We start from the raw sequence: 27,447 nt of genomic DNA on the forward strand, positions 1-27,447 counted from the left end.
TTAGCTCAGTAATTCAAGTGTCACATGCTCTGGTTACGTACAAAGAACATTCCATTCCAACACAGCAAGCAATTTTAATTACTCCACTCCAAAACTCAGATTACACCTTAAATAGCACCAAGGAAAACATGTATATTCATATTCCTAAAAGAAACGTTAAAAACAACTGATCATCCTCTTGATAATTGCTACCTGAGAAAAATAATTATTATTATTATGCATGCTTTAACGATTGACCTTACACAAATATAAGATATATGTTACCTGATTGAGGATAAGAACAAATTTATAAATTTATAAATAAAAAGTTTAATACTTCATCAATCTGCTTTACTGAGAAATTCTGAGGGAAATAAAAGAATAAAATTATTATCATATTTATGATAAAAATGAAACACTTAAAATAAGTTTTATACTTTTTCTTATTATTAAATTTTAAATATTATTATTCATATACAGAGATCAAATTATTAATTTATAAAATTTTAAACTAACATGTAACTAAATGAAGATATGACTTTGATCTTACTAGCACTACCCATATATATATATATATATATACAAATCTATAGAAGGTATGTATATATGAACAATAATAAATGTCAAATAACAAAATTAATTTATCCAGAAACCCCCTTTATTTAGCTGAAAACCAAACCCCAGTTTATCTTCCAATATCTGATCTATTATATTCATTTTCAACCTGTAGAATAGAGGGGTAACAATACGTTGGGATCACGGGATCTAATCTCTCTTTTTATACACCCTAAAGCAAACAAGATTTTAGGGTGTATAAAAAGAGAGATTAGATCCCGTGATCCCAACGTATTGTTACCCCTCTATAAATCACTTGTAAGGCCACATCTGGAATACGGGATCCAGTTTTGGGCTCCACATTTTAAAAAGGACATTCAGAAGTTAGTCAGTTCAAAGGCGGGCAACTAGACTATTACAAGGAATGGAAGGCCTCCCATATGATGGCAGATTGAAAAAGTTAGATATGTTTAGCTTAGAAAAAAGATGTCTCAGAGGAGATCTCATTTATATGTATAAATACATGTGTGGTCAATATAAAGGACTGGCACATGACTTATTTCTTCCGAAAACAATACTAAGGACCAGGGGGCACTCACTGCGAGTGGAAGAAAAGCGATTCCGACAGCTAAATAGGAAAGGGTTCTTTACAGTTAGAGCGGTCAGACTGTGGAATGCCCTACCACAAGAGGTAGTAATGGCAGATACTATAACAGCTTTTAAAAAAGGGCTGGATGATTTCCTCAGTACACAAAACATTGTTGGTTATAAATGACTTAGTGACTAAATGTAGAACTGGTGGAGGAAGGTTGAACTAGATGGACCTAGGTCTTTTTTCAACCTAAGAAACTATGTAACTATGTAACTGTAGGAATCTCTGAAAATGCTCTAACTCAATTTTGTTCCTTAAATGAAAAAAAATATCTCTCTCCGAAGGACCATCCAGCTGTCGCTGGATGTCAAATTCTCTGGACGACATTTTTTCTTTCAATAGTGGCAAGGGGAGAGAATTTCCACAAGACACCTGTTTCTGTCTTTCAGGGCTTTTAAAAATCGCTTGTCTGAGATTGTCGGTATCAGATTTTGTGACAATTTTCTCTTTCATTGATGGAGACAAGGAAAGAGGGGGGTGTATGATTTGTAATTTATATGCAATTTCCTACGAATTTCATACATTTTGTCACAGAAATATTTGGATCTGAGAGACACTTGTTTTTTTTACAGAATCTCTCCTTTTTTTTGTGTTGGTTTTTCGGAATTAATTAATTTCTGTTTCGATTGAATTTGGTGATTTCTAACAAAATCGATAAATGTCGTACATTCGAATAGGGACTTTTTCTTTAATGCCACAGTACAGGTTGTATCATCAAGGAAATTAAATTTCTTGACGAACAATTGTATCATTCAATTCAGTCTGACATTTGGAATGACCGCCCTAATATAAACGTCCAAAAACGGACATAAATGAGAACGTACTTTTAATTCTGTTCAATTTGTAATTCCTTCAACATCTCATAATTTGGACTCTCTTCATTCCGTTCACAAAAAATGAGACTTCTCAGCCTTGTGATGTCATCCTCAGTTGGACAATCAAAAGTCTCATTGTCAGAAGACTTTTTTAATGCTAGCTGTCTGAAAAATTGCTGGGGTAACCACATATCAAATATCTGAGTCTTCTCACTATTGGTTAAATTTAATTTTTCAACGGAACTTTCAAATATTTCTGAATTTCTGCATACATGTATTTTAGGATCGTATGTGGGAATTAATTTGCATAAGTCCAATAGATTCTTCCTAAGTTTAAGTTCTAACTTAGCCTGTTCTATTTTTAGAAACTGATCTCCGCCATGCTGACTCCTCCCCCTTCTGGCTCCGCTTTGTCATTTCCTTCTCTGACAACTCTTTGTACATCTCCTACTCTGGCTCCTCCCCCTTCTGACTTCTCTGTCATTTCCTGCTTCTCCGGTGTCCCGAAAAGATGGCACATGTCTACGGCCATCTTGATTACAGTCAGAATTGACAATATCACTTACTGACATTTCAGGTTCTAAGCAGTCTTTGGATTTCTCTATCACTGACTTTCCTGACAATGCAGGTTGTCCATTTCCACCATTTTTACATTTTTCTAAGATTAACTTGTGAAATTGATGGACTAAATACAGACATTCCTGATTTTCTGTTTGTCTATTAAAAGACATTGCACATTCTACACATGAATTCTCAAGTTCACACTCCCCATAAAGGCTTACCCAAAGCTCCTCCACATTAGAAATATCTGAGTATGTGAACTGAAGTTTACTTTGCTTAACATAAGAAGAAATAAAATCCATTTTCTTACCTGAAATGATCAGATGATCTGATGGATGATCCTCTGAGACTTGATTCACCTTGTTCAGCACGTCCAATACTTCTTATAGACTGACTTATTCTTTCTTGCTCAAAGACACGTCAAAAGTTAACTTCTGTGGCTTTGTAAACTCTTTAAAGTTCATTTAAAAAAAACATTCATGCGACTTGAACTTATCCGTATTTCCTAGGTTCTGCGTGATTCTTATAAATTGTCAATTCCCTGTCACTTTGCAGGAGATATTTATTACTGCCTTCCCCCGGTGTGCAAAGTAAAGGAACAACAAAAATTTTAAAAAAACACGAATGACTGAGCTCGCCAAATGTTAAAAATATACTCCTTAAATATATTTTTCTTCAAATACGCGATAAGACGCATGAATAATGGACTTCAAAATATAAAAAAAATAAATGTATTTTATATCTGATAAAAATGGTTTGCTAATTATAAAGTTGCAGTTCAGTTACAGAAAAGGGAAAAAGAATTATACTGCATTAGCTTACGTAAAAGAGTTCAATTAGTCCATACTGATCGATAGAAAATCTTCATCCATCTCTCCTTGGATCCTGAATGGTAAGGCAGAGGTGATATACTGTAGGCTTGACAGCATGTCTTCATCTTGCAGCCTGGAAGGATTCTGGGTCAGTTGGCGACGTGTAGGAGTGAACGACCCCCTCCCTCGTGTCATGTTATATGACAACTGTCCAAACCATATAGGGAAATTACTGCTGGACGCATGTCACATGGTGTAATCTCTAGAATCTTCCAGATGGATAAATATACCATACTATGTCAGCACTTATGTATATTCAATATGGATATCTATGGATATCTTAATATTTATTCCTTATAAGAACTTTATCGATAAGCTATGCCCTCCAACATAAACAGAACTGTGAACATATATAATATGTCCTATTTTAAGGTGTTTAATAACTAGATGTATTAATGTTTTTACATGTAGTCGAAGAAATTTTGGGGGGATTATTTTTACTTTCTTTGGCACTGAATCTCTCTGTCTGAATCTTTGCTTCTCTGATTTTCCATTATTTTGAAGGACAGATCAGAAAGGGATAAAGTGGATTCTCCAACCATTGATAGATGATCACTAGTTGCCAATTTATCACTACAGCAGCAATTCCAAGACCTTCATGTCTCATTATTACACAACCAAAGCTGTGACGGTTACACCGGTGCAGGGAACTGACGAGAACAAACAAGTGCTGTACTTTGCGCTCTCTCTCTCTCTCTCTCTCTCTCTCTCTCTCTCCCTCTCTTCAGTTTCCCAGACTTGAGCCTCCACTCCAACATCAACATATTTCCTAATAATGTCTCCAGTAATTCTATTAGTTATTTCATGAGAGAATTTTATGATTTTACATCAGCTAATTTTTTTTTCCCGTTCAGATGCCTACAATATTGTATCCTCTCAGTGGAGATCCATCAACAAAGTATATGCACAGGGACAAGATGGCGGAGAGGATGTTACACCTCACCCTAGAGATCCTCTTTCAGCTTACTGGAGAGGTGAGAGATTCTGATGACTTCACATTACACCATTCTTATCTATGGGAATAACAGATGGACAGAACTGGAGAGGTGAGGACTTTGGAAATGTCTGTAGTGAGATTTATTAATGTGTCTCTCCATTACCAGGATTACACAGTAGTGAAGAAGACCTCTAGTGAGCGCTGTCAAGCCCCTGTGTCTGAGGGATGGGGACGACCCCTGAGCCCAATCACGGGGTCTCCACCTTACCTTCCGATACATGAGGACATCAATGACCAGAAGATCCTAGAACTCACCTACAAGATGATTGAGCTGATGACTGGAGAGGTGACACTGCTGGGAATGCTGGGACATTAAAGCTATGAAGGGATCGGGGGATGACGGTATTATTGTATGTGTCAGGTCCCTATAAGGTGTGAGGATGTCACTGTCTATTTCTCCATGGAGGAGTGGGAGTATTTAGAAGGACACAAAGATCAGTACAAGGACGTCATGACTGAGGTTCCCCAGCCCTCCACATCACCAGGTAATAGGACTAAATACACACGGCCTATAATTATCTGTATGTAAACAATGAATTCAGTCCCTGTATGTGTTTCCTCCAGATCTATCCAGTAAGAGGACAACACCAGAGAGATGTCTTCGTCCTCTTCTTCCACAGATCTGTAAACAAGAAGATCCCAATGTTACTCAGGATCATCAGGTAGATGGAGAGAAGGGGACATGAAATCTCCCTATGATGTGTAGACGGCTGTGAAGGTCTTGTGCTCAGTCTTGTTTTATCCACAAGTATTATATGTTTTATACTTGTTTAATGAGAACGGTGGAGATGGCAGGATTAGAGCTGATCATAGATGTGACTTCTCCACCTGTCTGTGACTTTTACAATATTTGTTTCAGGGTAAAGATCTGACCCATAATAATACTACAGAAACCTTGGTGAGGGGTGATGAGTGGTGTAAAGAGGAGATTCCTACATATGGCTACCCAGGTGAGTAGTAACCACTAAATGTAGAAAAGTCTCAGGTTCTTCTCAGTCACCGCTCGTCACGATTTATCTGTGGTATAGTTCGGCCATGTCACAAACAAGTGGTCACCGTTTTTCACTGAATCACTGTATGATTCTCGTTACTTCGGGCATTGAAAGTTTTTTTTGTCTTCCAGAATTTACAACTCTTAATAGAATCCATCCTAACCCCTGGAATTAGAAGATGTTGATCCTTACTTGTCCATGTTTCTAATCCAAAATGACAGCATATGTAGAAAGTACCATATTTTTCGGACTATAAGACGCACTTTTTCACCCCCAAATTTTGGGGGAAAGTGGGGGGTGCGTCTTATAGTCCGATAGCTACGGTGCGGTGGTGGTGGAGCGGGTCATAAGATGCAGGAGCAGGCTGTAGTAGCGATACCTTGACCACGTCGGCCCGCTCATTTGATATACACACCCATTTTCCCGCCCATCATCTCTCAGCCCTGAAGCCTGCGCTGACAGGTGGGCGGGATGATGTGCGGGGGATGCGTGCATACTAAAGAGCCGGCCTGCGTGATCACCCCAGGCAACTACAGCCTGGAGTGATCATGTGCGGCTGTATTCACGGCCCCCCATGCACCATCATCAGCGCGGGGGGCAGTGAATAGGTATGGTATACTCACTTTTCCCCTGCAGCATCGCGGTGTACTCCTGTCTGCCGACCATCTGATCTGTGTAGAGAGTGGTGAGCACAGTGATGGCGTCATCGCTGTACACATGGCTACACACACGTCAGCTGGCACACAGACAGGAAGCGAGCGATGTTGCGTGGAGTGAGGAGAGATGAGTATACGTTGGTAATCCTGCAGCTGTTACTTCAGCCGTGACCGGATTTGCGGTGACCGCGAGATCTGCGGTGACTTCAGTCAGGTGATGTGCGGTGAAAGCTGGAGTCACCGCTGATCCCGGCGGCTCTCTTCACTTGCAGCCTGACCCTCACAGAGAGCGGTCGTGTTCTATGGCTGCTCTCTGTGATTTTCAGATGTAGCAGAGCTGGATGCATCGTGGGACATTGTGTGGATTACTTCGGACCTGGGTATTTTATGGGTTAATAAAGTGGTGAAAGAGGGTGTTTTTTTTGTCTTTTATTTCAAATAAAGGATTTTTTTGTGTTTATTACTTTTACTTACAGCTTAGTGATGAGGGGGTGTCTCATAGACGCCTGCCATCACTAAGCTAGGACTTAGTGGCAGCTATGGGCTGCTGCCATTAACTCCTTATTACCCCGATTGCCACCGCATCAGGACAATCGGGATGAGCTGAGAAAAGTCCCAGGACTGTTGCATCTAATGGATGCGGCAATTCTAGCGGCTGCTGGCCGATATTTTAGGCTTGGAGGGCTTCCAATAACGTGAGTCTCCCCAGCCTAAGAATACCAGCCTCCAGCTGTGAGACTTTATCTTGGCTGGTTATCAAAATTGGGGGAACCGCACGCAGTTTTTTTTTTTTTTTTAAATTACCCCCATACAGTGTCAGCAGCAGATCCTCGCCCCATAACAGTGTGTCTTGACCACATTTTTTGCTTAAAAAATGTATTTTCCTCATCTAAAACCAGGGTGCGTCTTATGGTCCGGTGCGTCTTATAGTCCGAAAAATACGGTACTGATAAAAAAAAAAATGTGATCTGTATGATGATCCACTAATAGAAAGCAAAGGGTAATGATGCTGTTGCCTCTCTAGAATCCTGGCATCTTTTTGGTTAACTCTAACTTCTCCCTTCTATAAAAAATCTGAACAGACAGATCTGTCCAACAAAAACAAGGAGTCATCTCTGTATCCCATGTCAGGCAAACACTAAAATAAAGCCGGTTACACCCCAAAAGTAACCTGCAGAAATAATGCAGTGTCTTATGCTGAAGAGATTTTGATTTAGCAATGACAAAAAATCTGTAAAACACGTAATATAAAAATATCTCTAGCTTTATTTTAATTTTTTTTTTTTTCATCATTTCATGATGTACTATATTTTTTTAATGTGATTTTGTTCCATTCAAGCCAAATTTTCCATGGTTCTAATAATTGTTAGGTTGTCATTCTTCATTGATATATTTTTATTTTATTATTTAGTGTTTGCATTCAAATAGAAAACAGTGGTACCTTGCTTAATGAGAACAATCCGTTCTGGGACTGTGCTTGTTAATCAAGGTACTCGTTCAGCAGAGCAAGATTTCCCATAGGAAATCATTGCAATGCTGACGATCCGTTCCACAACTTCTAAAATGTCCCATCCTGGTCCCCTATTCTATAATTCCACACACGCACAAACATACACAAACACGCATGCACGCACGCACACACACATATATGCTCACCTTACCTTCCGTTCCATCGCCGGTCTGCTGGGACTTGCTGTTCTCTGGTACGGGGTCGGGCTGTGTAACGCGTTACCATAACGACGAGGCAGGAAGTTCCCGGCCAGAGCGCTGACGTCAAAGGCAGAGGCGCTTGCCTCTGATTGGCCAGCGCTCTGCCTTTCATTAGCGGTGACAGGAAGTTCCTCCCTCGTCGCTGGATGGATGCAGATACACAGCGTGGACTGGAGCGGCGCGGCGCACTACAGCACCCAGGAGGCTGGCGATGAAGCGAAAGGTAAACATATTATGTTATATTATATGCTCACCTTGCCCTCTGTTCCATCGCAGGCCTCCTGGGTCTTGTAGTTCGCCGGGAACTACAAGAACCATCAGACCAGCGGTGGAACGGAAGGTAAGGTGAGCATAATACTGTGTGTGCGTGCGTGTGTGTGTTTGTGAGTACATGTGTGTGTTTGTGCGTGCATGTGTGTGTTTGTGTGGACTGCAAGTGCGGGTCAGTGTGTGGTGGATGGACGAAACCGGAAGTGTGTGCGGTGAGAATTTCGCTCGTACAGCAAAGCTTTCTCGTAAAGCGGGTTACATATTTACAGAAAGCTTTGCTTGTATAGTGAAATTCTCGTTAAGAGGGTTACTCGTTAAGCGAGGTACCACTGTATAGATAATGTCATTTGCTGAATATTTTTCATGGACAAAAATCTTTTTATGTTTCTATATGGGGTGAACACAGATGGGTAGTATAAATATGATAAGGAGTTCAAAGCTAGCCAAACCACAGATGAAGCCGCAGTGGTGAAACTCGAATCTGGCTTTACTGGATGTTTTATATGTTATTTTTTATGGATCTTTTGTAATTACAATTGCCTTTTTTTTTTTTTTTTTTTTTTTTTTTTTTTTAATTTATTCTTATCCGAGTGGCTGAAGCTGAACAGTAACACGGACTTTCATGAGAAGTCTGTGTTCGGGGTCAGTGCACAGACACAAGGTATCCGATACGGTCCCCAAACTTTACAGTTGGGGTTCGCCCATCACTAGTCAGGAGTCATAAGAGATCCAATGGTCCATCATAAATGAATACAACTCTGGTTTAGAGTTCGAGCTGAGCTTGTGGGGTTTTTTTTTGTTTTTTTTTTTACCATGTCTTATGTTTCTACAAATTTTGTTCTGTTTGATTATGATATAATTGAACCACCTTCACTTTTCAAGTCTGCAATTTTCTGGAGGTCAGTGGTAATGGTATCTTTCCCTCCTCCTTCAAACATGCTAGTATACACCTATTACACTACAGAGACCTGTCTCTAATGTCCCCTTCATCTCCAAACTTCTGGAATGTTTGGTCCACTCCCATGTACTCTATCTCTCAGATAACTCTATTCCTGACCCTTTACAATCTACTGAAACTGACCTTACTAAAGTCTCTAATGATCTACTAATTACACAGGTCTGCAAAAAATTTTTTTTCGAGAGCTGTTTTGGTTATTCTACGTAATCTTTATGTTTTTGAGTGCGCTGAATCCGAAAATGACCTCCGTTTTGTCATAGGACATCACGTTTTCTGACAATTTAAGTAACTATGTTAAATAAGACAATACCTCAAAATAAATGAAAATAGACTCATAAAATTATTTTTTTATTACAAATGTTTCATGAAAATCATTTTTTTCAACTGCAATGAGCTCACTAACGCACACTAAAATCAATTATTCTTCCCTGTGAGGCTTCTCTTGGTACATTTACGCTTGTGAGTAGCATCTGTAATGTCTCTCTGAAGCATCCAACAGTAGAATGCCTTCATTGTAATGCTCAATCTTCCCTGGTATCTTCTTTCCATCTCTTTAATGTCCTGGTGGAATCGTTCACCTTGCTCTTCACTCACAGCTCCCAAATTTTCAGGAAAGTTGTCAAGGTGGGAATTGAGGAAATGCACTTTCAAACTCATCAGGCAACCTAAACGTTGAAATGCTTTCAGCATTCGTCCGACGATTTGTTTGTAGTCAGGGTCTTTGTTATTGCCTAAAAATTTCTCCATGACCTCTTAAATGTAATCCACCCTTCTTTTTGAGGATGCATCATGGTATTGATAAACTCTTGATCAGCTATAAGCCTTCTAATGTCTGGTCCAACGAACATACCTTCCTTCAATTTTTTTTTTTTCCAATTTAAAATTTTTATTGAGTTTATAAAAAGAAAATAACAAGAAAAAATATATCCATGCTTTGACAAATGAGATAGATCAAAGGTCTAGACGACAACACCGTCGTAGACCTAAAGGCAAAATGTAAATGATTGACATAGTACATTGGAATTCAATTTAAACCATGAGAGAAAGAAAAATAAATAATGAAACAGAGAGGGAAGGTACAGAAGAGCAGCAGTCATGATATTTAGAGAAAAAAGGATAAGTCAGCAAAAGAAGAAGAAATAAAGGAAGAAAAAGAAAAAGAAGAAAAAGAAAAAGAGTGTCGGCCGGGTCTGATACATAGTCCGCTGGACCAAAATTTGTTGGATGGGTGGAGTATGATAGCATGGGGAAAAAGACCAGGGTACCCAGTCACCGGAGATTAAAGTAGGTCAAGAAATTTTTCGCCAGACAGGAATGATTCCCACTGAAACCATTTAGTGGCCATCCCTACCGTCTGACCACGTGGCTGGGCCATCACCATCTCCATGCGGTGAATCACATTCACTTCCAGTACCCACTCATCCAACGTGGGGGGAGCAGGGTCCTTCCAACGCCGCGGGATCACCGTCTTGGCCGCCTGAAGGAGGTGACCCAGGAGGGATTTTTTGTAAGTCTTTTCTGGTACCTTAAAGATGTACAATAAGACTGCCTCTGGACGACCAGGAACTGTGATCCCTGTAACCTCCCGTATGGCTGTTAGTACTTTGTTCCAAAAGACCGCTAGGCTCGGGCAATACCACCAGATGTGGGACATGGTGCCCCCCTGCGCTCCACAACGCCAACAGGTATCAGGTACTTCTGGGCACCAAGCATGCAAAAATGCTGGGACCCTGTACCACCTGGAAAGTATTTTATAACTAGTTTCCTGCATCCTGGTGGCAACCACGGACCTGTGGGTCAGACGGAAACAGCGCTCCCACTGATCCCCCCCGAACGTCTGATTGAGCTCCTCCTCCCAAGCCGCACAAAAGCGGGGAAGAGATACCTCTGTCGCGCTTGTCATGAGTTTGTACACTTTTGATATTGCATGACGTGTATCGGAGGAAACCGCGCAGAGGTTTTCAAAACATGTCGGAAGCGAGGGATGGGCCATGCCACTGTCTAGTGAGGTTATAAAATGTTGTTTAAGTTGGCCGTATTCAAAATGGAACTGCAATTTAAAATTACGATTCTCTACAATCTTCAAGAGTGGTAGGAGGGAGCCCTCCGGGGCTACCTGGTTCAGTCTCAAAGGATTTCGTTTCGAGCTGCCCAGAAAGTTGTTGGACGATGCCCCTGGTATAAACTCTGGGTTATCCGTTAGGGGCATGAGGGGACCCCTGGGCTGGATCAGGCGGTTGCGAAGTGGTGCAGCGTGTATAGTTTTCAGTGTTTGTTTGGTGCTATAAGACATACTAATCTTATGTTTAGTAAGGAGTGGCCAGGTCCACGGCAGGGTCGGCACTGATAAAGGGCATAGATCCTGTGCTAGACTAACCCAAAGCTTAGAACCAGAGTTATGTAACAGGTCTAAAACTCTGGCGTAAGCGGTTGCCAAATAATACCGCCTACAGTCGGGCAACCCCGCCCCACCCGCGTTCTTGGTCCTAGTCAGGACGCTACTCCTTAGACGAGCGCGTTTCTTTGACCAAACAAATTGATTGAATAAGCGCTGTAACTTGGCCCAATATGCCGCCGGAACATAAACCGGGACCGTTTGTACCAAATATAACAGTCTTGGCAGGGCCGTCATCCGGAGAGCACTGATCCTGCCAAACCAAGAAAGAGTACCCCTTTGCCAGGAAACTAAGTCTCCCTCAAGTTTTGACAAAAAATTTTGATAATTCAGTGCGAAGAGCCTGGTCAGATCGGACGGGATATGAATGCCCAAGTAGCCAATACTGCCGTGGGGTGGCCATCTAAAGGGGAAATTTGGTTTTATGGCATCTATAGTTGTTTGAGGCAAGGAAATATTTAGGGCCTCTGATTTTTCAAAATTGATTTTAAAGTTGGACCACCTGCTAAATCGGTTTAGTTCCAACATTAGTGATGGGAGAGATTTAAGGGGATTGCACAGATAAACAAGGAGATCGTCGGCAAAAGCGGCACATTTATGTTCCCGATTGGCGATATTGATTCCCCGTATATCCGGATTATTCCTAATGGCGGATAACAAATGTTCCATGACCAGGATGTACAACAAAGGTGACAGAGGGCACCCCTGTCGGGTCCCGTTGTGGATGGAGAAGGGTCTCGACAGAGTGCCATTAATCTTAAGGTGTGCTGTCGGAGAATGGTATAAGGCCATAATCCTGGACGAGAACACCGGCCCCAAGCCTATATGTTCCAGTGTCTGGGAAAGTGACTGCCAGGAGACTCTGTCGAAAGCCTTCTCAGCATCCAGAGACAACAACATCAGAGAAAGCTTTTTAGTGTGTGCATGATGGATTAGGTCCAGGGTCTTTATGGTGTTATCCCTCGCCTCCCTACCCGGGACAAAACCGACCTGATCCAAATGAATCAGGTCAGGCAGCAGAGGGCTAAGTCTGTTTGCCAAGAGCTTGGCATAAATTTTTAAATCTACATTAAGGAGAGATATTGGTCTAAAGCTACTACACGCCGTGCGGTCTTTTCCAGTCTTAAGGAGCAAAGAAATATGGGCCGTGGTGGAGTGGGGTGGGAAAGGGACTAAATCTGAAATCGAGTTAAAGGAGAGAAGCATTAAGGGTGCTAGCTGTTCTGAAAAGGATTTGTAAAACTTGGCGGGAAACCCGTCGGGACCGGGACTCTTGTTGCCCGGTGTGTCGCGAATCACCGCCAATAAATCCTCCAGTGAAAAAGGACTCTCCAGGTCTTCAACTACAGAGCTATCGAGTTGCCTAAAGGGCGAGGGCATGGAGGGGCACCCCTCACCTAACTCAGGAGGTCCAACAGGTAAATTGTATAGCCTAGAATAAAAGTCGTGGAAAGTATTGGAGATGTCGGGGGTGGCATAAAGTAGTTCATCCTGTGAGTTCTTGATACATGGAATGAGAGTATGGGCTCTCCTTTCTCTCAACGCATTGGCCAGCAGTCTGCCTGGCTTGTCCCCAAACTCATAAAACCTCCCCTTACCCACCTGTAATAGACGTTTATAAGAAGAGTCCAGCAGCTTTTTAACCTCCATCCTAGCGTGCAATAGGGCCTGTAAAATAGGGGCCGATAAGGCGCGTTTGTGGATGAGCTCCAGTTCAGAAACCCTATGAAGAGCTTTTACTATGTCTTGGGCCCTTTCTTTTTTAATGCGGGACCCATGTTTGATAAAAATGCCTCGTAGAACGCACTTCAATGCTTCCCACTTGTAGGTGGGGGCAGTGTCGTCCACTGAATGGTCCTCTATGAACCTAGTAATAGAGGTCTGAACATCCGTAAGACAGAGTTCATCCAGCAGCAACGACTCGTTCAGCCGCCATGACCCTCTAGGGGTCGAGAGAGAGGGAATTTTGATCGTACAATAGACCGGCGCGTGGTCAGACCATAATATGTTACCTATCCCGGTATGCTGTATCCAAGGGAGGGCATTATGCTGTAGAAATATGTAGTCGATACGGCTGTATGAGTCCTGCGTGTGGGAATAGAAACTATAATCTCTGTCCGATGGGTGCTGCAGTCTCCATGCATCGAACATTTGGATACGAAATAGAGCTTTTTTGATACGTTTAATGGTAGAGTAAGCAATGCTGGATTTCCCCTTGGAGTTATCCAAAGTAGGGTCCAGGGTGACATTAAGGTCGCCGCATAAAATTACGGTACCTTGTATCAAAGGGATCGCCACATCTACCAACCGCGCAACAAAGCTATCCTGCCTTAAATTTGGGGCGTATGCATTGATTATTGTAAATGTTTGGTCCCCCACCTTCAGCGACAGGATAATATATCTTCCAAGGCTATCCGTTGTGCACTTTAAGATTTGGTGAGGAAGGGATTTATGAATGGCTATCGCTACACCTTTAGAACGGGAGTCTGGATTATCTGAGGTTACCCATGTCTGGTAGTATTTATTCTTGATGGTTGGGGAGTGTCCCTGTTTGAAATGGGTCTCCTGGAAACATACTATTCTCACCTTTCGTTTATGAAGGTGGTAAAGTATCTGCGACCTTTTCTCCGGAACATTAAGGCCCTTGGCGTTGAGAGAGGCTAAGGTGAGGTCCGCCATCTATAGTGGAATGAGACATTAGAAATAAATGAAAAAAGAAATCGGACGTGATCAGCCCGGCCGCCAAAGACAGAAAGAAGAAAAGACTTGAGATGAGAAGAAGAATGTAGGATGGAGAGGAAAAAAAATAACAGCAGGCAAAAAAACCTTGCACAATAAACTAAGACCGAACAAACGTTCCTAGGGAACATATCCACCGTTACTCGGCAGGACAGAGGATCCCAACCTATTTGGGGAAAAAAGCTGTCAGACATAACCGAACAGAGCTCTAGATATACTTGGAACAATAAAGTTAACCATAAACACTGGCAAAAGTATCAAATGATTGTGCAATACGGGCGATAACTAGACTTGAGGACATAATGAAAAAGACCTTTATCATAGATAACGGAAAGTTATGCAGGTCCTGGAGGCATGCACGTCCTCTAAGCTTGTCTATGTCTGCTGCCGGGGGTAGCCTGATCTGCGGCCCCTATCTCCTCTAGGTGGCAGCCCTCTACTGGAATCACTATGTAGGATCGGCATGGTGGTGCTGGCTTTTCCCCTAGGAACCCACGGCTGTAGCAGCGTTGTAGGCCATTCTGAGATGGAAATGGTAGGGAGGCCCAGGTTCGCGACGAATGCCGGAAAGTCCTCTGGGGAACGTAAGATCCACCACCTTGAGTCCTTCTGTACCGATAGGGAGAAGGGGAATCCCCATCGGAACGGCAGGCCCTTCTCTTTTAAGACATCCAGAAGAGGCTTAAGGGTAGCACGTTGGGCCAGAGTGTGCCGCGAGAGGTCAGGCATTATGCGGATGGCTGAACCATTATATGATAAGTTCTGTTTCCTCCGGGCGGCAAGCAAGATGGCCTCCTTGGCGGCAAAAAAATGCACCCTACATACAACATCTCTTGGCCGAGGGTCCTTTGGGTCTGGGGGACGTAGGGCCCGATGAGCTCTGTCCAGTTCAAGAGAGGCTCCTGGTGGTCTCTTTAGTAAGCTATTAAAGATTGAACAGAGAACTACAGGGATATCAGGGGCGGCAATGGACTCAGGCAATCCCCTAACCCGTAGATTGTTCCGTCTGTTTCTGTTCTCCAGATCATCTACATGCTGTTGAAGGGCAAATAATTGTTTGGACTGGATCTTCACTATCTCTTGGATGGATTGAATAGAGACCTGAGAATTTGATTGCCGCTCATCAAGGGTATCTACCCTATGGGAGAGTGAGGAGAGTTCAGACCGCAATTGGGTGAATTCCTGTTTACATTCCGCCACCACTTGGTTGGCTAATGCTGCAATATCATTCTTGGTGGGCATCGCTTGTAACAGCAAGCGCAGATCTGCTAAGGATGCCGGACGGTCCTCACCCATCGGGGCATCAGTATGGGGCATGTTGGCATATGCCCGAAAAGAGTCCTGAAACGCCGGACCATATATCACTTTCTGAGCACCCTGGGGGTTAGTCATGTCTCCCCACGCCTGTGGCCTTGATGTATGTTGGAGTGGGGGAGATCCTAGCACCCGTAGCCCACTATTCACGGGCATCAGAGTGCCCCTCCCTGATTCTCCACCTGGGCTTGCCAGGCTTTCTGCCCAGGAGGAACCTGTGGACCAGCTCTCTGAATGGGTGGGGGATGTCTCCCCCTGGGGAATTCCCCAGGATTCATTTGCAGCCACCAGGGGATTATATGGACCCTCTCCTTCCCCAGTGCTCTCCAAGGACCCTTGGAACTCTGGTAGGGGAGAGGGGCAAGTAATAACACCGCAGTCTCTGATTGGAGCTCCCCTTGTTGAGTCCTCACGCCGACCCAGCATCTGTGAACTGCAGGCCGGCAACTTATCAGGGTTAGCAGAGTGAATTGCAGCAGTTTTCAACCCCCCCTCCCCAGCACCTGTGTACAGGAATGATGTTTTCTCCTTCTCCGCTGCACAACGCGGCGTCATCTTCTCCCGTGCACAGGCCTGCAGTGGTGAGTCACCGCTTATGCCTGGATGTACGTGCGCCCCGCTCTCCACGACCGCAGCACCCAGCTTCCCATGTGCACCGACCACTCGTGGGCTGTGCGGACTCACCGGATCCTTCAGCTTTGCAGTGGGACGTGTAGCAGGTAAAGCATTGGCTTCGGGTGTCCTGACCTCCATTACTGAACCGCCGGTTTGTTCCCTCCGTGCGCGGCCGCCATCTTGAAATGGCGCCGCAGGCTTTGCTATTTCTCTCGGCGTCGGGCTTCCCCTGTTAACCACCGCAGTTATGGCTCCCGCTGTGGGTTCTTCTATAGCACGGAACCTCCCGGCCGTTGCTCCCATCTTCCGAGCCTCTAAAGGTGCCGTGATTTCAGGCAACGAGCCCGGAAAGGGATCAGGGTCTGCAGGCCTCAGCTCCCGTCCTGGCTGTGGTGCAGTCCCAGGCTCCCGGGAGCGGGTGAGGTAAGATCCAATATTGCTCTGGGATGAAGGTAGCCGCTTCATGGTGCTGGGTTTAGCCTTTTTGTTAGAGGATTTGCCCATTTTAGCAGTAAAAACCAGTTTTATGGTGGATTGCAGTGAGGAGCTCAGAGAGGAAGCGTCTTTACCCCACCTTCCTTCAATTTTGCCTCCAAGAGGTCTGGAAACTTGGCGACTAAGTATGTGAAGCATTCTCCATCTTTTGGAAGTGATTTTACGAATTGCTTCATCAATCCCAATTTGATGTGGAGAGGTGGTAGAAGAACTTTATGGGGAGGAACCAAAGTTTCTCGGAGGACATTTTTTTTCATCAACTGTGAGAACCCTCAGCTGCCAATTCTTCTTGGTCCAGTGATTTTTTTCGGTCTCGACTGTCCCATAGACACAGAAAACAAGGGTATTTGGTATACCCAGGTTGTTGCCCGAGCAGCATGCACAAGACTTTCAAATACCCGCACACTTGCCAACCATTCTCTTCATATTTAAGTTTAGGAAGAACCAATTCCAAGTTCTCGTAGGTTTCCTTGAGGTGTACGGAATGACCTACAGGGATGGAAGCATAAAAACCGCCGTTGTGGAGTAAAACTACTTTGAGACTTCTTTTTGAAGAATCTATAAAAAGACGCCATTGCGCTGAATCATATTGGATTTTGAATTGACCCATCAAACCTTCGACATCGTTGCAATAAACCAACTTATCTTCCTGGGCAAAGTAAGGAACGAACTTGTCTTCATGATGTCTGAACCATGAAAAAGACACTCCTGGCAACAATAAAATAAATTCTTGCTTTTGAGCCTTGAGCCGAGTAACTCAGCGGCATCTTTGGGAGGATTTAAGTCTTACCAAATCATTCATCTCCTCCTGGGAAAACAATTTTAGTCTTGTATCATCTTCAAAGTCAGAACTTGATTCATCTGGTTCAGGTATGACTCAACCTTCATCGGACATAGTTATCACTTCCATTGTAGCAGGGGCCTTGGGTACTGGTATATCTGTGCCATGGGGGATGGGACGAATTGCTGAGTGAATATTGGGGTAGGAAATGGAATGCTTCCATTTTGAATTACACCCTTTCACATCGCATGAACAAAAGTAACAATCGTCACTATGGTTCTTTTGCTCTTGCCATACCATAGGAATCCCATAAAGGAAAGCTTTTTTCTTACCCTTGAACCAATTTCGGAGGTCCTCAACACACTGTTTGCACACTTTATGAGGCGCCCAAGCTTTATCTTGATCTCCAAGCTTTGATCCGAAATATGCGAAGTATACTTTTTTCACAAAGTCTGTAATATTTAGCTGTTGCTTCAATACTGTATATTCACCACAAATATAACAGAAACTAAATAAATACACTTCTGCTGAGCCATAATGCTAATTTTGGGAAACACGGTTGAATATGAAGAGCGAACATGAACTGAGATTAAAAAGTGTGAACAGGCGAGAACAAAGATAAAACAATTTAAACAAGCCCGGGCATGTCAGAGCCCGCTCATTCAGCTTGCAAAATGTTGATGCTGACTCTGAAAGTTCTTTTCTTTGAAAGTTTTATATTTTTTTGCCATTATATATCTTCAGTTCATTGATGTGAATTAATTAATAGTAATTTTGACTTTCAAAATCCTAAAAAAAAAATAATTATGAAACATTTACTAAATTTGAAGAGAATTTTGCATTTTGTGGCAAATCCTGACGTCCAGGATTTTTTTCAATATTTTTTCATTTTTAGCACACCAAAATACATGGAAATTAGATGAAAATAATCAAACAGCTTTTTAGTCGCAGACCTGTGTTATTAACTCTAAGGGTCATTGTTCCCTGCTGATTCTCTTGGATCTGTTCAGCATTTGAGTCTATAGATCACTAGCTCCTCCTCACTATGCTCCTCTCTATCGGACTCGAGGACACTGCTCTCCCCTGGTTCTCCACCAACCTCTGTGATTGCTCTTCACTATATTTTTTGTGGCCTTTTCTTTCTCCCCTATTCCGCTTACTGTTGGGGTTCCTCAGGTTTGAGTTCTAGGCGCAGCCTCATCTCTATATACATTACCCCTATTGGAGAAACCATTAGTAGATAAGGTTTTCAGCAACATCTATATGCTGATGACATCTAATTGTACACATTATCTCTTGACATCACCCCTACATTGCTACATGGGTTGAATGAAAAGTAATGCCTTCTGCTTCGTAACTAAGCTTTCAATGGAAATATTTTAATACATCAAACACAGAAATAAGCCTTAGAATGTGCTCTATAATTACCGATATTCACTTTTCCACATAATCACTAGATAATTGGATACACTTCTGCCAACAATGAACAAGTTTTCTGAAGCAATCACAGAAGAAGTTGACACTGTTTCCGCAACCAGCCTTTCACATGGTGGCATGTGAAGTGTATGGACTTGCATTGTCATGCTACAGTAAAACATTTTCCTTTTCGTTTCGGACCCTCCTTAGTCGGCATGTCAAAGTTTGCAGTGTTGTGATCTGAATTGATTGTTTGTCCACGTACAGTATTGACCGACTGTGCAGGGTTTTATTCTTTACACTGTAACAGCTCAAATGTTCATTGCTAAGGCTTCCCGCCAACTGGAGCTACAGAGAAGAGTCCACTGAGGAGTACAGTACATGCCACATACCAGTGCTGCCATCTGCTGAGCAGTTACGAAGTTGAAGGCATTACTTATCATTCAACCCTTGGATAAAATACCAGTGATTGTCTGTCTACTGTCTCCAACATCATGTCCTTCCTCTATCTAAAACTGAATCTGTGAAAAACTGAACTTCTTGCGTTTCCGCCCTTCCTTACTAACCTTCCTTTACCCAACATTGCCATTTCCATGTGTGGTTCTCTGATTACTCTTCAGCAGCACAACCACTGTCTTGGGGTTATGTTTGACTTAGATATCTCATTTACTCCTTGCATCTAATCAATCACTCACTCATGTCACTTACACGTCAACAACATCCCTAGAATTCGACCTTGTCTTACCGTTAACTGTGCAAAAACTCTTTATGACTCTTATTCGTTCTCGTCTGGACTATTGCAGCTGTCTACTAATTGGTCTCCCTCTTACTAAACTCTCCCCTCTTCTATCCATCCTGAATGAAGCAACGAGGGTCATATTCCTCTTCAACCTCTACACTGATATCTCTACCCCAGGGGTCGGGAATCTTTTTAACTGAAAGAGCCATGAACGCCACATATTGTAAAATGTAATTCCGTGAGAGCCATACTCACCAGTCGGGGGGCAGCAGTGGTGGAGAGGCTCAGAAGATCCCAGGAGGCAGGGTAGGTGATGCTAAGGTTGTGGAGGAGGAGGTGTCACTGCTCAAGAGGGTCAGTGTGTGGAGGGTCGGTGATACTGCTGCGGGCTCGTGGGGTGTCACAGCGGCGGGCGCCATTGATCTGCCGGCGGGCTCGGAAGAGAGGTGAAATGGCTCAGTGTGCGGCAGCGGAGGGTCTGCGATACCGCGGGCTCGTGGGGTGTCGTGGAGCCGAGGACCATTGATCTGCAAGTGGGCTGCTTTGAATCTCCCGCAGTTGACGAGATCAACCTCAAGAAAATGGTGCGGCGCATGCGCAGATTGACACGATGGACTTCAAGAAAATGGGCGCAGAGTCCTATCTGCATACGCGCCGCCTCAATGGCCATTTTTTTTTAAGTCGATCTCGTCAACTGCGGGAGATTCAAAGCAGCCCGCAGTGCGCCGCCAGATCAATCGTGCTCGCCGCCGCGACATCCCATGAGCTCGCAGTATTGCCGACCCTGCGCCACCACTGCCGTCCCGGTAAGCCATATGCGGTTTGTAAGACGCATCCCCATTTTTTTTTCCCCCCCAGTTTTGGGGGAAAAAAAGGGCGTCTTACAAACCGGCAAATACGATATTTTTTTTATATATAGATTTGTCTGCGAGTCAGATGCAGCCATCAAAAGAGCCACATCGGGTCCTCGAGCCATAGGTTCCCAACCCCTGCTCTGCCCTGTGCTAGTCATTGCACTGGTTGCCGATCCGCTTCAGAGTCCAATATAAACTTATCACTCTCACCCTCAAAGACCTACACAATTTTGCTCCACCCTACATCTCGTCTCTCATCTGTCAATCACCCTACATATGTCCTCTGTTCCGCTAATGACCGAAGATGACTATCCTCAATAATCCAAACATCCCACTCCCGTCTCAAACACTTCTCACAAGCTGCGCCAATTCTCGGAAATGCACTACCCAAACAATTTAAAGAATTCTGTGTACCCAAAGTCTTAAGTGTGCCCTAAAAACACATTTCTGTATACCGGCCTATCACTTCACCTCACTTATCTAACTATTCCCGGTTTGCCCTTACAATGGACCAGAGTTGGAAGAAACTTTTGTATCAACTGTTTACACGATTCATGCAATTAATAGCACTCTGTATCTGTACTTGTGCACATACTGGCTGGTGACCGCTTCATGCAACAATATATGAATCCTCTATTTATTATATTGATAGCTGGACCAGACAATACAAGCACTTTTTACCATTTACTTTTTGTACTGTGGAATATGTTGGCACTATAGAAATAAAAATTATTATTATTATGACCGCTTTTCATCTGGAAGTCTGAAACTCCCTGGTGGTCTTTAATAAAAAAAAAAAGTCACCATTGCCTTTACTAACAGACCTACAGTTAAGACACCACAGCTCTGGACCATGATAAAAAGTTACATATTTATTTTGCTTACGTAGCGCCATCATATTCCGCAGCGCTTTACAGAGCTCATCCTCATTGGAGTTCACAATCTAATTTCTCTACAAGTATGTCTTTTGAGTATGGGAGGAAACCAGTGAACACAGAGGAAACCCACGCAAACACTGGGAGAACGTGCAAACATATTGCAGGTGGTGTCCTTGGTGAAATTTGATCCCTGGATTCTGGTACCGCAAAGTAAAAATGCTAACAACTGAGCCTATCTTGTATAATGCTAACCACTGAGCCATCGTGCTGCCCAATATGTTAAAATAAAAACCTCACCTAACAGGAAATATTGAGCCTTATGATTGGTTTGACTGCGAAGGGCTATCAAGCCACATAACCCAATTACCCAGAGATGTCTCACCATTAGTCACTAAATCCCTAATGATGAGGACGGTCAGGGTGGCACGCGATTAGTTTAGAAGATATATTACTGTGTATAGTTGAGCTTTGCTCCATACACCCATTATCAGCTTGTGAGTGTACAGGGGATGATGGTAAGGGTTTAAAAGCATTTGAGCTACTAGTAGTGTGGAACCCTCTAATTTTCAATTCACCAATAATGAACCTAAGTGGTTCTTTGCTTTTTTTTTGTGGTAGGAGTATAAGATTATTTATTTAATTTTTTTGTCAGTTTGGGCTTCAAAACATTTTTGTAACAGCTTTTTACTCCAGTATTTGGGAGGGAGAATAATGAAAAAGAACTGAATATCATGTCCTAGTCTAGTTGTTCATGCTCTGAGGTCTAATGTTAGATTGTCAATTGTTTGTCAAGTTGAATATGGTTATACAGTATAATTTTTTTTTATTTTAAATATAAAAATTGGATTTTACTTTATTACAAAATAATATTTAATTTTGGCAGATGACTGTACCAGGAGATCACAAGGACATCTGACATCTTCAATTTTTAATTCAAATGACCTTGATGTCACACAAGATATAAGTGAAGCAAATGCCTTTATTCCAGATATCTCATCATCCCATCACAGCAAAGATCTATCCTATCATCCTGTTAAGTCCTGTTTATCATCTCATACATCACAGACTGAAAAAGATAAGCATCACAAAAAGAGTGTTACATATCAAAGTGCTCTTACAGCAAAGAAACCATGTTCAAGTGCAGAATATGAAAAAAGTGTTTCCCTCAATATGTCTTTTGTTACACATCAAAAAATTCCCACAAAGAAGAAAAGAGTTTGTTGTTCAGAGTGTGGGAAATATTTTAAGAAGAAATCAAATCTTATTATACATGAGAGAGTTCACACAGGAGAAAAGCCATATTCATGTTCAGAATGTGGTAAATGTTTTACACAGAAATCAGCTCTTGGTCCACACCAGAGAATTCACACAGGGGAGAAGCCATATTCATGTTCAGAATGTGTGAAATGTTTTGCAGACAAAGCTACTCTTTTTATACATCAGAGAAGTCACACAGGGGAGAAGCCTTTTTCATGTTCAGAATGTGGGAAATATTATGCATACAAAGCTACTCTTGTTAAACATCAGAGAAGTCACACAGGAGAGAAGCCTTTTTTATGTTTAGAATGTGGGAAATGTTTTGCACAGAACTCAAGTCTTGTTATACATCAGAGAAGTCACACGGGGGAGAAGCCATATTCATGCGCAGAGTGTGGGAAATGTTTCACAAATAAAGGATATCTTAATGTACATAAGAGAATCCATATAGGAGAAAAGTCGTATCTGTGTTCAAAATGTGGGAAATGTTTTCCCCGCTATTCAGATCTTTTTCAACATGAAACAACTCACAGAGGGAAGAAGTCAATATAATAACTAGAACGTGCGAAATGTTTTATTTGAAAACTATATTTTGTTGACCAGCAAAACAACTAAAAAGGGGGAGAAGCCAAATATTTTATTGATAAATGGTACAAGAATACACAAAATAAATGTTAAAGAGAATAAGTAAATGAGAAAAAGAAAGCAATTACGTTAGAATAAAAATATTTGAAGTTACTAATATCTGTTATTAGAAAGAAAATCAAATAAAACGTAATTCATGGTTGATTGAGCACTTCACTTGTTTCATATATACTATACGGACATATAGTATTGCAATGCTCCTTTTTATTACTTATATTGACACTTTGGCAAAAAAAATGTACAGTATATTCCTAAGTTAGTCATGCTGCACAAAATAATAAATTGTTAGGAATACATGCTTTGATCTCAATAGTCCTCCTCCGGTTGCCAGAATTGCCCGCCGGTCTGTCCTCTTTGAGGGTGCGGCTATACACAGTGGTGTACAGTCCTGCTCATCATTATTGGCAAACATGAAGTTTTAAGTATTTAATGTGGAATATCTCCTGAAAAAAATAAATCAATTGAAACAGCTTTTTTTTGCATAAAGCATTTGTGTTAAATACACAAAAGCAAATAATAAACAACAACTGAAAACCAAAAAGAATGGGAGGGAAAAATAGAAAAACCTAAATCTGCTGTGACACTGGTATTGGCCCTTTTACATCAAATTAGTATGGAAGCACATTTTGACTCACCTGTGGTAAATCACAAAGGTGAATCACCTGTGATAAATTGTCGGTGCCCATATTACATGAATTAGCCAATGAATGATGACTTCAGTGTTTTAAAAAGCCACATGGTAGGCCCTGTGTCCTTTGTCACAATGGTGAAGTCAAAAGACTTTGGGGAGACTTTTATGAGCATCCTGAATAGGGCTTGTGCAGAAAATATACCCTATGGGAACAAACATGCTAGAAATAGGAAGAGACCCCTATGGCTAAATAGAGCTGTAAGGGAAGCAATAAAAGAAAAACAGAAAGCCTTAAAAGAATTAAAGAGGGTAGGTAGTGATGAGGCATTATATAATTATAGAAAATGAAATAAAATATGTAAAAAGCAAATTAAGTTAGCTAAGTTTGAGACAGAGACACTCATTGCAAGAGAAAGTAAAAATAATCCTAAAATATTCTTTAACTACATAAACAGTAAAAAACTGAAAAGCGATAGTGTTGGCCCCCTTAAAAATAGTCTTGGTGAAATGGTGGAAGGGGATGAGGGTAAAGCCAACCTGCTGAATGAATTTTTTTCTACGGTTTTTATACAAGAAAATGCCATGGCAGATGACATGACCAGTGATGCCATAAATTCACCTTTGAATATTACCTGCTTAACCCATCAGGAAGTACGCCGCCGCCTCGAAATCACTAAGGTTGACAAATCTCCGGGCCCGGATGGCATACACCCCAGAGTACTACAGGAATTGAGTTCTGTGATAGATAGACCATTATTTTTAATCTTCACAGATTCCTTAATAACAGGGTCAGTACCGCAGGACTGGCGCATAGCAAATATGGTGCCAATATTCAAAAAGGGGACAAAAACTGAGCCGGGAAATTATAGGCCGGTAAGTTTAACCTCTACGGTTGGTAAAATCCTTGAGGGGTTCTTGAGAGATGCTATACTGGAGTATCTCAAGAAAAATAACTTTATGACAGAGTATCAACATGGGTTTATGAGGGATCGATCCTGTCAAACTAATTTGATCAGCTTCTATGAAGAGGTAAGTTCAAGCCTGGACCAGGGAAATGCAGTGGATGTTGTGTATATGGACTTTTCAAAAGCTTTTGATACGGTGCCACACAAAAGGTTGGTACATAAAATGAGAATAATGGGGATAGGGGAAAATATGTGTAACTGGGTTAAAAACTGGCTCAGTGATAGGAAACAAAGGGTGGTTATTAATGGTACGTACTCGGACTGGGTCTCAGTTCATAGTGGGGTACCACAGTGGTCAGTATTGGGCCCGCTTCTTTTCAACATATTTATTAATGACCTTGTTGGGGGCATGCGGAGTAGAATTTCAATATTTGCAGATGATACTAAACTCTGCAGGGTAATCAATACAGAGGAGGATAAGTTTATATTACAGGGAGATTTATGTAAATTGGAGAATTGGGCTGAGAAGTGGCAATTGAAGTTTAATGTAGATAAATGTAAGGTCATGCACTTGGGTAAAGGAAATAAAATGTATGATTATGTACTTAATTGTAGAACACTGGGTAAAACAGGCACAGAAAAAGACTTGGGTGGATGGTAAACTTCACTTTAGTGGACAGTGTCAGGCAGCTGCTGCCAGGGCTAATAAAATAATGGGATGTATTAAAAGAGGTATAAGTGTTCATGAAAAAATATAGTTCTACCTCTCTACAAGTCACTAGTGCGACCGCACTTAGAATACTGTGTACAATTCTGGTCACCGATATATAAGAAGGACATAGCTGAACTGGAGAGGGTGCAGAGAAGAGCCACCAAGATTATTAGAGGAATGGGTGGGCTGCAATACCAAGACAGGTTATTAAACTTGGGGTTATTTAGTCTGGAAAAACGAAGGCTTAGGGGGGATCTAATCACAAAGTATAAATATATGAGGGGACAGTACAGAGACCTTTCCAAAGCTCTTTTTACACCTAGGCCTGCGACTGGAACACGGGGGCATCCGCTACGTCTTGAGGAAAGAAGGTTTAATCATAATCACAGACGAGGATTCTTTACTGTACGAGCAGTGAGACTATGGAACTCTCTGCCGCATGATGTTGTAATGAGTGATTCACTACTAACATTTAAGCAGAGCCTGGACGCCTTTCTTGAAAAATTTAATATTACCAGTTATGTATATTAGATTTTATGACAGGGTGTTGATCCAGGGAACTAGTCTGATTGCCGAATGGGGAGTCAGGAAGGAAATTTTTTCCCCATTGGAACTTGTTTGTCACATTGGGGTTTTGTTTTTTTTTGCCTTCCTCTGGATCAACATGTTAGGCTACGGGTTGAACTAGATGGACTTAGAGTCTCCCTTCAACCTTAAAAACTATGATACTATGATGAAAAGGAGCTGTCTGAGGACATTGGAACTTCTATTTTTAGCAAACACAAGACTTTCAAAGGGTATAAGGCCATCTCCAAAGACCTTGGTATCCTAGTTTCAACAATGTGCAATGTTATTATGAAGTTTGCCAAGCATGGAACCGTCAAGAACCTCCCTGGAAGTGGAGTAAGAGATTACTTCAAAGGTTGATGTAAATGGTGCATAAACACAAAGTCAAACATCCAAAGACTTGAAGGACAACCTGGAACAACCTGGGGTCATGGTTTTAACAAGTACCATACGCCGCACACTAAACCAAGCAAAGCTTTATGGGTGAAGGCTAAGGAAGAAACCATTGCTAAAGAAAAGACATACAGAAAAACAACTAATCTTTGCCAAAGAGTACATTGACAAACCACAATCCTTCTGGAAAAATGTTCTGTGGACAGATGAAACAAAAAAAAAAAGCAGCAGTTTCTTTACAGACATTGTAATTAGGCTGACAAGAAAAAGAACACCCTACCAACAGTTAAGCATGGTAGAGGATCCACAATGCTGTGGGGTTGCTTTGCTGCCTCTGGTATTGGAGACCTTGACCAATGTAACAGAAATCATGAAATCAGAGAATTGTCAAGAGATTTTATAGCGAAATGCCCTACGCACTGTAAGAAAACTTGGATCATGCGTTCTCGAGCAAGACAATGATCAAAAGCACACATCCAAAAGTACTCAGAAATTATTGAAAAAGAAAAAAATGTTTTAAAATGGCCAGCAATGAGTCCTGACCTCAATCCCATTGAAAATCTTTGTCAGCTGAAATCTGCCATTGCTAAAAAGAACCCTGCAAACATTGAAGAGCTTGAACAATCTGCAAAGTTAGAATGGGAGAAAATACCAGCTGAGAAGTGCAAGAAGCTTATAGATGGCTACAAGAAATGTTTGGAGGCTATTATCAATGCCAAAGGGTGTTCAACCAAGTTTTAATTAGGGGTGCTTTTATTGCTGCACATGCTGTTTTATTCTTTCTTTGAAACTGTAACATGTGAGTTGACAATGTTTTATTGTTGTATTACTTGGGACCACTAATTAAAAAATCCTAAGGATATAACTTTAGTAGATTTCCATTTATTTCTGAAGATATATAGTTTATGAAAAAATTAAGGTGTGCCAATAATGGTGAACAGCACTGTATCATGTGCGGAAGTGATGGACGCACATGAACACTGTCTCCCGGTGTAAGCTTGTGTAAGCTATTGGTGGGAATATATGCACCCGGCTGTACAGGTGAGCAGGGAGTGGCTCCCTGGACATGACTGGGAGGGATGCATCACTTTAGT

The 27,447-nt window shown here is 42.0% G+C and overlaps 1 protein-coding gene across 1 annotated transcript in view; it reads left to right on the forward strand.

Annotated features, from left to right (window-relative positions):
• Positions 1-23,287, forward strand: part of LOC142312906 (uncharacterized) — a 202,295-nt gene extending 179,008 nt beyond the window's left edge. The window contains 7 exon segments of the mRNA XM_075351893.1: positions 3,507-3,522; positions 4,289-4,408; positions 4,538-4,717; positions 4,793-4,916; positions 4,996-5,093; positions 5,291-5,381; positions 22,127-23,287. Of these exon segments, the coding sequence (XP_075208008.1) occupies positions 3,507-3,522; positions 4,289-4,408; positions 4,538-4,717; positions 4,793-4,916; positions 4,996-5,093; positions 5,291-5,381; positions 22,127-23,052 (1,555 nt within the window). The 3' untranslated portion in view covers positions 23,053-23,287.
• Positions 23,288-27,447: the final 4,160 nt, after the last annotated feature.

Source organism: Anomaloglossus baeobatrachus, chromosome 5 (genome assembly GCF_048569485.1).
Source record: "Anomaloglossus baeobatrachus isolate aAnoBae1 chromosome 5, aAnoBae1.hap1, whole genome shotgun sequence".
Taxonomy (NCBI): domain Eukaryota; kingdom Metazoa; phylum Chordata; class Amphibia; order Anura; family Aromobatidae; genus Anomaloglossus; species Anomaloglossus baeobatrachus.